The sequence below is a fragment of the Charadrius vociferus genome, unplaced genomic scaffold (assembly GCF_000708025.1).
Source record: "Charadrius vociferus isolate BGI_N301 unplaced genomic scaffold, ASM70802v2 scaffold69, whole genome shotgun sequence".
Classification (NCBI taxonomy): Eukaryota; Metazoa; Chordata; class Aves; order Charadriiformes; family Charadriidae; genus Charadrius; species Charadrius vociferus.
The window spans coordinates 342,655-352,355 of NW_009649937.1; the positions used below are offsets into that span (position 1 = coordinate 342,655).

The 9,701-nt window shown below is 51.1% G+C and overlaps 1 protein-coding gene across 1 annotated transcript in view; it reads left to right on the forward strand.

The window, feature by feature from the left end:
- The first annotated feature begins 4,532 nt into the window (after positions 1 to 4,532).
- The window catches only part of FAM207A (family with sequence similarity 207, member A), a 62,166-nt gene continuing 56,997 nt past the window's right edge, over positions 4,533 to 9,701 (forward strand). The window contains exon 1 of the mRNA XM_009891402.1: positions 4,533 to 4,673. Within this exon, the coding sequence (XP_009889704.1) occupies positions 4,533 to 4,673 (141 nt within the window). The remainder of the gene's footprint in view (positions 4,674 to 9,701) is intronic.

Here is a 9,701-nt window from a genome sequence, read left to right on the forward strand (position 1 = left end):
CCTGCTGAGCGTCTCCAATAAGCGACAGTTTGCAACGTCACAGCATGGGTGACTGACATTCTAGGAGAGCTGCAGTCCCATCTCTGAGGGAGGTGGAGAGGCTGGCTTGCACTGCGTGGTGAAGGCCATCCAGCCTGATGGTGTGGGAACCACCAGGCTGACTCTGGCACAATGTGGAGGGCGAGGAGGAAGGACAGGGTGTTGGAGTCAGACTCACATGGGGGGGTGGGGGCGGGGAGGGCTCCAGGATATGATGGCATGGGCTCTGACCCCAGGGCTGGGGAGGTGGCTGCACTTTTCTTACTGGCGTGCAGGGAAGGACTCCCAGCACATAGTCCAAACCCCACAAGCACTTGCTATCCTCAGTTATACCAGTATTTCAGAGCATGATAGAGATCCTGTTCTTCACAAGTACATTCTCACAGTGCTTGTTCTAGCTGCTCACACTTCCTGCCCCAAAGCACATCTCCTGATCCCAGAAATTTATGCTATCCACAAAGTTGCCTAAATTGGAGCCAACTTTATTGGAGCAATTTTTCGGTGTTCTTCCTGTGGTGTCAATGAGATCACGTTCATTAGCGCTGTCATTTCTCGTAACGCCTTCCCCCAGCACGGCACTGGAGCAAACCCAACAGGGTCACAGCCTTGCAACACAGACACACACAGGGAAGTGAGAAAAGAGGAATTTGTTAAAAGCAGAAAAAGGAATAAGAAAGCACAAAGGAACAACAAACATTGCCCTTTTTAGCAATATTAGACACAGCATCCAAAAAACAGGTCATTGGTTTTGAAATAGTTCTGATGCTGCCCTGAGCAAGAAAACAACCACTCCCTGGGTCCTGCAACTTGGCACAAAGTGCCATTACCCCCTCCTGTGAATCTGCTGAATTAACAGCTTAGAGTCAAATGGAAACAAGAAAACAAGGGAAACCTTCAAAAGGCACTGGGGCCAGGTTAATATGGAGGGCTGCTCAGATCCCCTTCTGAGACATCAGGATGTCCTTCTTAGCTCGTCAGCCTCTATAAGATACCAGACAAGCAAGGGATGACACTGGTCAGCCTTGAAAGAAGGCCTGGTCTCCTTCTGAGGGCAGAAAGAAAGTCTAGGTAGGTGGATGGGTGTCACTTCAGTGCTATTTGCACAATGACGTTTGGTGCCCAGCTGTTACATGGACTTGGAGATGAGGCAGGACTGCTAAGGAGTCATCTGGATGTGAAGGTCTGCAGCCCAGAGAACACCACCCTGCCCTGGAGCCAGCTTCCCTGGCAGAGCTCCAACAGCCTTGCCAGATTGAACAGCTGCAGAAGCAACAAAAGGTGTCTCTGTGGTCACGCAGTCAAACCCTCAAGGTGACATGGCCCAGGAGCTCACTCTGCCATGAGTGAGCCAGGCAGCCCAAGACCATCCTGTGGTGGGCAGACAGAGCCCTTCTTCACAAAGATGTCCACCACCACAGTCCACCTTAGTAAGTTTTTAAGGGCATCACTTATTGTCACAGCTGCAACATACCATCCTGCATGATCCGTATTTGCAACGCTTAGCTGGCCCAACACATTTTTGTCACCTCCGAACACTGCCAGCAGTGTTTGAGCTTCCAGACAACAGGTAAAAACTCTTAAAGTATAAAAAAAGAAAAAGGTCTTAACAGTAAACGCTTTTAACAAGGCAGGGTGGAACCAGATCCCTGTTGGACACTCCTGCATCCACCTTGCTAGGTGGAAATGACTTTGATCACTCATTTGGACTGTGGCACGCTGTGCCCAAGATGTGCCCGGTGACCTGTGCCAGTCCAGCCCGAGAGGTCCTCCAAGAGCAACATCATACTCCTAGGCACAGCTCCTTCGTGACCACATTTACTGTACTCTTAGCTGTATTCACGCTCTTCATTTGTTATTGACTGATGCCTGCATCTGCTTTGCCACATGTGCCTAGTTAATTAGTAGTGCCCTGGGGATACTGAAAATAGTGTGAGCTCATATTTCTGCAAACCCTCCCAAAAAACAGAGCCAGAGAAACAAGCTCTTGCCCAGCAAGAGCTGCTGCTGCTGGCAGGAAGGAAAAGCTGCGCCGACCCTTGTTTCCTGTAGCACCCCAAATGTGCCTAATTAGGCTCCAGCTCTTGTACAAGCTAGAAGTTCCCACACAGGCTCTGGGGAGCAAAGCCATGGGTTGGATGAGCTCCTGCCATCCCACCTGCCCAATGTTTCCAAGTTTTTAACTCCTGCTGCTGTGCCAAGGTGTGGGGTTACGATGAGGTGGACCAAGGCTCTGGCAGTTCCTCATCCTTGCTGGAGATTAGGGGTTACTGCTTACAGGCTCATCTCATAAAATAAGACAATTTTCCAATTAAAACTGTATTTAAAAAAGCTCTCAAACCCCAGAAATAAAGTGGGAACCTCAACAAATGCCCAGCTCTGTCTGCTCTTGAGTTTTGTAATGTAGGGTTCATTATGTGGGCTGGATTTGGATGCCTTTCTAATCCCCAAAGTAATTTCTTTCCCCTGTCGCAAGAATGTACAGCAAACCCTGATACTAGGGGAGAGCAGCAGAAGAAAGCTCACTGCTTCTTTTCTTCTGCTGTGGAGGGAAATTATTCACTGGTATGTGGGTGGATGAGTGTATACGTGACGTAGGGTAACTTTCAAACAGAACAACTGGGGCTTCTGCTTTTGTCTCCCTCCTTACAGTGTTCAGGGGAGGGGAATGCAGGTTTTAGGTCTGTCTGTCTGCGTTAGCAGGGCCCAGACATGGGACCCAGCAATATTTTCTCCAACTCCTTTGGTGATCCCTTTGGCTCAGTCCCAGACTTGCACTGGCACTGCCAGTCCTGGGTGATCTTCTCCTGGGTGTGCTCTGCCTGGGATGTTGTGGTTTTTTCCTCTTTTTCATAAACTAAGGCAAGCAGAGGGATGTACACAATCCTTCCTTCTGCCCTGGTGTGAAGGAGCAGAACTGCAGAGCTTTACAACCACCTTCATCCCTGGGTGGGGAGCAGGGCACTGAGACTGAGAACCCTGGCTAGGGGCAGGGTGCATTGCAACCAGGCTCTGCTCCCTGGCCAGGGCTGTGTAGTGGCATCGAGGAGAGAAGGCTTCACCCCAGCACCAGGGTCCTCCTTGGCCCTGAGCTCTGATCTTCTTGCCACATTCTTTGGGTGGCTTGGCACCGGGGCTGTGCTTCACCTGGAGTCCTTTGCAGAAGCCACCAGGGTATTCCATCTACAAAGCATTTCTCACTTGCTGTATGTTATACACCTGGCATGGCTCAGGCAGGGCAAGATGCTCCTGAAGGGTCCACGAGCCATCAAATGTGAAGGTGGCCTTGGGAAAGGTGCACGAGGAAAGGGCTGGGTGCTGTCCTGCATGCGGGCAGGCAGCAGAACTCAGGGCACACCAACCTCTCAGGGCACTGGGCATGCTAGTGGGTGTCAGTGGGATGGAGCAGGCTGCTAAGTAGCATGGAGGAGTCAGTTGGGATTTATAAATAGGGCTTGATGTTGATGCTAGCGGCGATCTCGTTGCTATAAATAAGATGAGCATTCAACAGCAGACACGGGTCTTGCAGTCTGTTAGCCACAACTCCCCTTCAGTGCTTTGCTAAATATCTGTTTTCTTGCAAAACAGGAGGACATGCTCTTGTGTCCAGTATCGTGGGAGGACATCTGGGGTGTTTGTACCATCTGCCTGAAATGGTGAGGTGCCACTAGTGTCGCTGCTTGTGCCTTAGTGCCCCTGGGCGCTGCCTCCACACTCCCAAGCATCCCTGGTGCCATATCACCATCATGCTGTGACAGAGATGCACCTAGCAGTGCTGCTCCTTCCCCTGCTTCCCACTCTGGGTGACCTCAGACTCCACGCACGGGTGGTAAACGAGTGGAGTGGGGTACAGCAAAGACGGTTGAGTGGATGTCAGTCGGCTTGTGGCCATTTCTTCCATCACTTTATTGTGTGATGTGGATAGTTCCCATTAAGGCAGACAGCCATAGACAGGGCTGCTTGCTGGCAGAATGCAGAGTATCACAACTCAGTGTGTGTATGTATACATATTTTTATATCTATATTCATATATACGTAAATTACAGAAAAATATAAAATATATAAAGATAAAAATACATAATAGTATTTTATACATATATAAAAATATGTATATATTCCTATGTGCTATTATAGGAAATATGTATACATTTTATATCTATTTCCTTCCAACAGCCTCCAGCATCTGCAGGGGATGGGTGTGTGGGATGAGCATTCTCCCAAGTGCACCAAGTGCCTGGCCCATGCTGTCCCTTGGCTCTGAGTACTGAGGTCCCTGGGAGCCCATGGTATCCTCACCCTGCCCTGGGAGGCTGTGGGTTTGTGCTGTTGTCAGACCCCTGCTTTGGTGGGAAGAGGCTGCCCTGCTGGCTGTAGTGCCCTGGGTAATCTGGGATTTTTAAGAGCAGAGAAGCCATTTCTTGTGTCTCATGTCCAGTGGACATCACCCCTTGCCAAATCCCAGCAGAGATGCTCTGATGGCTGCTGGGTTTGCAGAGATGCAGGACAGAGTCCCGGGGCTGAGCTGGGACCCAGGGACCTGCCCAAGGTCACAGCCTGTCCCCTGGAGCCAGCAGAGATCGTGCTTCATGGGAGCAAAGGAGGGATCCCCTATTGCCACCAGCCCTGTGGTGACTCAGGTATGTTTTTCTCTGAGAAAATAAATCACCTCGCACCATGCTCTCCAGCACGCTGACATGGCTTGCGACTGAAACAGCACCAGGATGAGGACAGAAAAAGTGCAAAACCACTGTGTGAAGCAGGATGTGACAGCCATAACAGCGAAACACACTCTTTAAAGCCTTCCCACACCTTGCAGAAGCTGCATACCAGCGTCCATGCTGGCCACAGGGCGCGACGCCTCTGCTAGTGTTCACGTTTGCTTTTCACCTGCCTGGGAGGCTGGGAGCTGGGGCCATGGCATTGGAAAAAGTGTCAAAAACAGATGCCAGGCTGCTTTCCCTGACACCTGGGGTGTGCCCCACATTTTGCCTGCATCTGAGTGCCATGAAGATTTTGGGAAGGACCTGCTCTCCCCGGGCTAGTTTGTCCACAGCCTCTGCTACCCTTGCCTGCCCACTACCAGGTGTTTTCAATGGTGGTCAGCAGAGTATTTGATGTGTACAGAACACAGAGAGATGGAGAAGAGTGAGGGTCTCACCCCCCTCTCCCAGGCTCACAAGGGTGCAGAGACCTCCAAGAAGGTCCCTACGCAAGCATGCCAGTGGTGGCACCACACTGAGCCCCTCCCAGCAGCCATCCCCACTGCCCTTGTGCCATGCCACCATGTGGTTCCCTCTTCCCCTCTGAGCCATCACATCCTGTAGCCAGTGGTGGGTGCTTGTATGGGATCCCATGAGCAAAAGCGGGGTCCCAGGAGGGGAACCAGCACAGCCTCCAGCCTCGTGCTTGCCCAGTGCTGCCGGCTAGGCACGCAGCCAGCGCTGCTCTCCCCAGCGCCGCTCTCCCCAGCGCCATGTGTGAGTGTGCAGGGGGAGCATGCTGCACCCTGTCCGCTCGCCTCTGCCCATGAGGCAGTGAGGTAGGGGTTGTGTGGGGTCTGATGCCCTCCGCCCAATAACCACCTGCAGTTCCAGGCTTAATCCTACCTCCAAAAGCAAAAACATTACAGACAAGGCAAGCTGCCTTTGCAAAGTCTGCATAGACTGACTGCCGTGCCATGCCACACACAGGAGGGACACCATGCTGAGCTCCCTGAAGCACTTCTAAGGGCCCTTCAGTGAAGGGAGGTTAGATCAGGAAACATAAAACAAATTCACTGGAAACACCAGTGCTCTGAAACCACCTTGTCGCCTGGCCGCCTTTCACCCCCCGAGAAAGGAAGAACAGAAGCAAAGAAAACGGAGATGCTGTACTCACCTTGCATCAAGCCCTCTCCTCTGTCCTGTGCTTGGGCTGGGATGAGGACAGCCTCAACTTCTCAAACTTGGCTGGGAAAAGCAGCCAGGCTTCAGGAGCTTTGTGATGCACCCCAATCCTTCCTTCCTATTTCTGTCTTACAGTCGGCTGGGGCAGAAAGGAGGAAGTCAGAGCGGTGACTGTGGGAGGGTGTGTTCCCCCCCACCAACCCAATCAGCCCCACTCACATTGGCCAAAGTGCTGCCAAAGCATCCTGCCCTGCAGGGCTGGGGCTGATCTCCTTCCGGGGCAGCCCCCCTGCTGTACCTGAGAAAAGGACCCTACCCAAAACCTGCCCTTTTTGGCCCACTTTTAACCTTTCACAGCATCACTGAGGGCCAGCCCATTCCCCCAGCAGGCAAGTAATGCTGGTAGTGGGGGAAACTGGTTCCTTTGGGAGCTATCAGTAGCCCCTGTTGCAGAGAAGATGGGGAGCTGGCTCCCCTCAGACTCTGGGTTGGGCTTTAAAATTTTTGTGTTGGGGCTCACTGCTGGTGTAGCGAGGCCTCCTCACTTGGCAGAAGATGCCAGTGCCATTCTCGCTGTGGCACAGCTCAGGCTGTGTGGTTTTTTTTAAGCAGCCTTCATATTTTGTTGTGCAGGCTGCAATATAACTCCTCCCAATGCACCTGCAACAGTATTTCCCTGAGCAGAGGGAACCAGCTCCTGGCAACTATCTCTTAACCTCTTTAGGGCACTAAAGTAAAAAAACCCAAACAAACAAGTAATTTAGAAAATGTACAGGATCATAGATTTTTAATAAAGATAATTAATGTGAAGCTTTTGTTGATTGCTTTGTAGGTTCCCCTTCCAGCAAACTAACATTGAGTGACCGTGATGTATTATAAGACACTGATGCAGTTCACCTGCTGCTGTCCTACAGTTATCGAATTGGGTTTATTTTTGCAGCGAGCAAAGAGAATCACAGTGCTAATGGCAAATTTCTGAGCCCTGATGGGTTAGTGCTTTTATTACAGACAACAGAGCTCTGTGCTGGTTTCATCGCAGCCAGGTGCTGGGTGTAGCTAGAAAGCATGGTAGCAATGCTTGCAGAGGGAACTATTGCCCAGCTGGTGCAGGATATGGTGGGGATGAAGCCTGCTGGAAGCTGAGGTTCCCACCCCAGTTTGCTTGGAAAGCTGGGAGTGGCTGCTGCTGGATGCTGCAGAGCAGCCTGAGCAGGTAGGCTGCGGCAGATAAAGCTGGGAAAGCTGGTGAGGCTTCCTGCCAGCATTGCTGGTTGCAGATCTGGGGGAAGGAAGTGTGCTTGAGTGAGATGAGCTGTTGTAATTTTTCCTTTTGTCTTGCATAAGGCCCTTATCAGGCTGTTCTTTTTTCTTCAATTATTTCATTGGGTTTTTCAAACCACTCTGCTCCCACTGACAGGTCAAGGGAAGGGAGTGAGACAGCTGGGAGCAGTGGCAACAGAGCAGATATACCATGGGACCTTGTAGCCCAAAGCTGAAGCTCAATGGCATACTCCTAGTTCATTCCAAGCTGTTTCTCATGCTTTCTTGCATCTTTGGCCTTAAGTGGACATCCACAGCAAAGCCCTGTCCCTATCAATTCCCAGGGGACCCTTAACACCTCTTTCTCTCTGCCTCCAGCATATCAGTGCGTAGCCTGGTAGCTCATTAGTCCTGGCTATTTACTACACGTATTGGCTAATGAGTAGTTACTCTTCTGCTATGTCTGTGCTTTCACAACAGCACATGGGACAAGATGTCCAAGCAGAAGCAAGCCAGGGCTGGAGCAGACAGCATTAGGATGCTTGCTACCCGCCACAGCTGGCAAAACCCATGCATGTGGGTTTCACCTGCTTGAGGTTTTAATCTTTGATACTTCCTGGTCTGGGAACAACTTCCATTTTTCAGATGATGTCTTTTTGTTTCTACGTTTTATTTCTCCTTGCTGCTGTTTAAGCCTGCTGTAGTTGAAGGGCGTGGGCATCCTCTGGAGAGATGTACATGCTTAGTTGCAGTGTGTGGTTGCGTTGGATGGTCCACAACCTGACTGTAAGCATTTTAAGCTGTTAAACATTCCTTTTTCTATTTTCTTTTAACTATCTTTATTTTTATTAGTTCCCCTTTTTAATTTTATTTTTACTAGAGTGGATTGTGTTTCCTCCTCCCCGATCGTGGAACTGTTGTGGTTTTTGCAGGATGCTCTTAAGCAGCTGGGGTGGGGAGTGGGCATCCAGCCGTGTGCTGTCAGAGCCATTGCTCCCTGGAGTCATTCATTTTGGTGCTTTGCTCCTAAATGATGCTCACCCAGCCTACAGCACAGTAATGGAAGTTTTCCTGGTGTTATTTTCTATCCCTGACAAATGTTTAATCTTCCCTGGTGTGTCCCAGCCACTACCATACTCTGGCTGAATGAGCAGCACAACAGGAGCAGGGATTCGGGGTGGCTGTCGGATCTCCATCTTCAGAGATACTTTTAATTTCAACCTTCTAGTATTTGTATATGCTTGGTTGTGAGCAGGTGCGTAAGCCAGATGCGGCATCTTTACAAGCAGCATCACCTTCCCAGAGACCTGTCCCTGCATTTCCCCATGTCCTTGGCACCCATGAGGAGGGTCACCAGCAGTGCACTCACGTGGCATAGCTTGCCTTGCACACCTGTGCTGTCCACACTGATATACGCTCATCAACGCCTCGGCTGGGTGAGAGCAGCTACTGCCCAGGAGATGGACTCACTGATGCTAGCCTTCCTGCTGGGAGCAGCTTTGCTTCCCCCAGCCTCGCTCTTCTCATCCTCTGGCACATCCTTGCTCATCCATCTGCAAGCCAGGAAAATGGAAGTTCAGTCAGCGTGGAGAAGTACATGGCAAGAAGTTTGCCTTGCTGTAAGAAACCAGTTACTGGTGAACATGACATTTGTCATTGTATTTTTTGTATCGGTTTTTGGTATTTTTTGAGGTTTCAAAAGAGCAGTGGAATAATACTACCCAAGGTAGCCCCAAAGCAAGGGGGGTGATCCAAGTCCCCGGGGCTGCTCCCCAACATCAGGTCCTGGGAAACACAGCTTAGAAGGGGCTGGGAAGGGCAGAGAAAGGCCAGCTGGAAGACAAAGGCACATTAACAATGGAGCACACATCGGGGCTTTTTAAGAGCAAAACCGCTGCGGCTCCAAAGGCTGGAGCTTTTTATTCACCTGGTGAGGAGAAGCAGCTTTGCACTTCACCCCCTCACATATGTGGAAAGGTGCAGCAAGGTCTGTGCCTATTTTGTTGGGACTTCCTGCCTGGGTCTGCAACTGCACAGTCAAACACGTGCTCAGGGCCCCACAGGGGCTTGTTGGTTACTTTTTTGCTGTTATAACTACGGAAATAAATTCTTGCAGTGAGTTTCAGAGTTCGTTTTTCTGTCCTACTGGCATCCCAGTCTCTGGCTCGTGCTAGCAAGAGGCCTCAGCTCTTCCTGGGGCTCACATCAAACTTTAACTGTGTCGCAGGGTCTCTGGGCTTAACCGAAGCACACCAAACACCCTCAGCTGTCTCCAGGAGCCACTTTTGGCAGACTGCCTACTGCACTGCCAGGCTAAACCCCCCAGCTTTCCATGAAAGCGATTGGCGGCAGAACGCTGGCGTTTAAGACCCCACCATTATGCTTCAGAGTTAGCAGCCCTGGAGAAGGCTGGCTGGGGCTGCCGCCGAGGCGCTTTCTGCGCTCCGCCCGTAGCGGGGCGCTCCCCAGGGCCCCAAAGCGCGCCGGGTCCACTACCCTCTGCCGCGCGCCGGCCGGGTG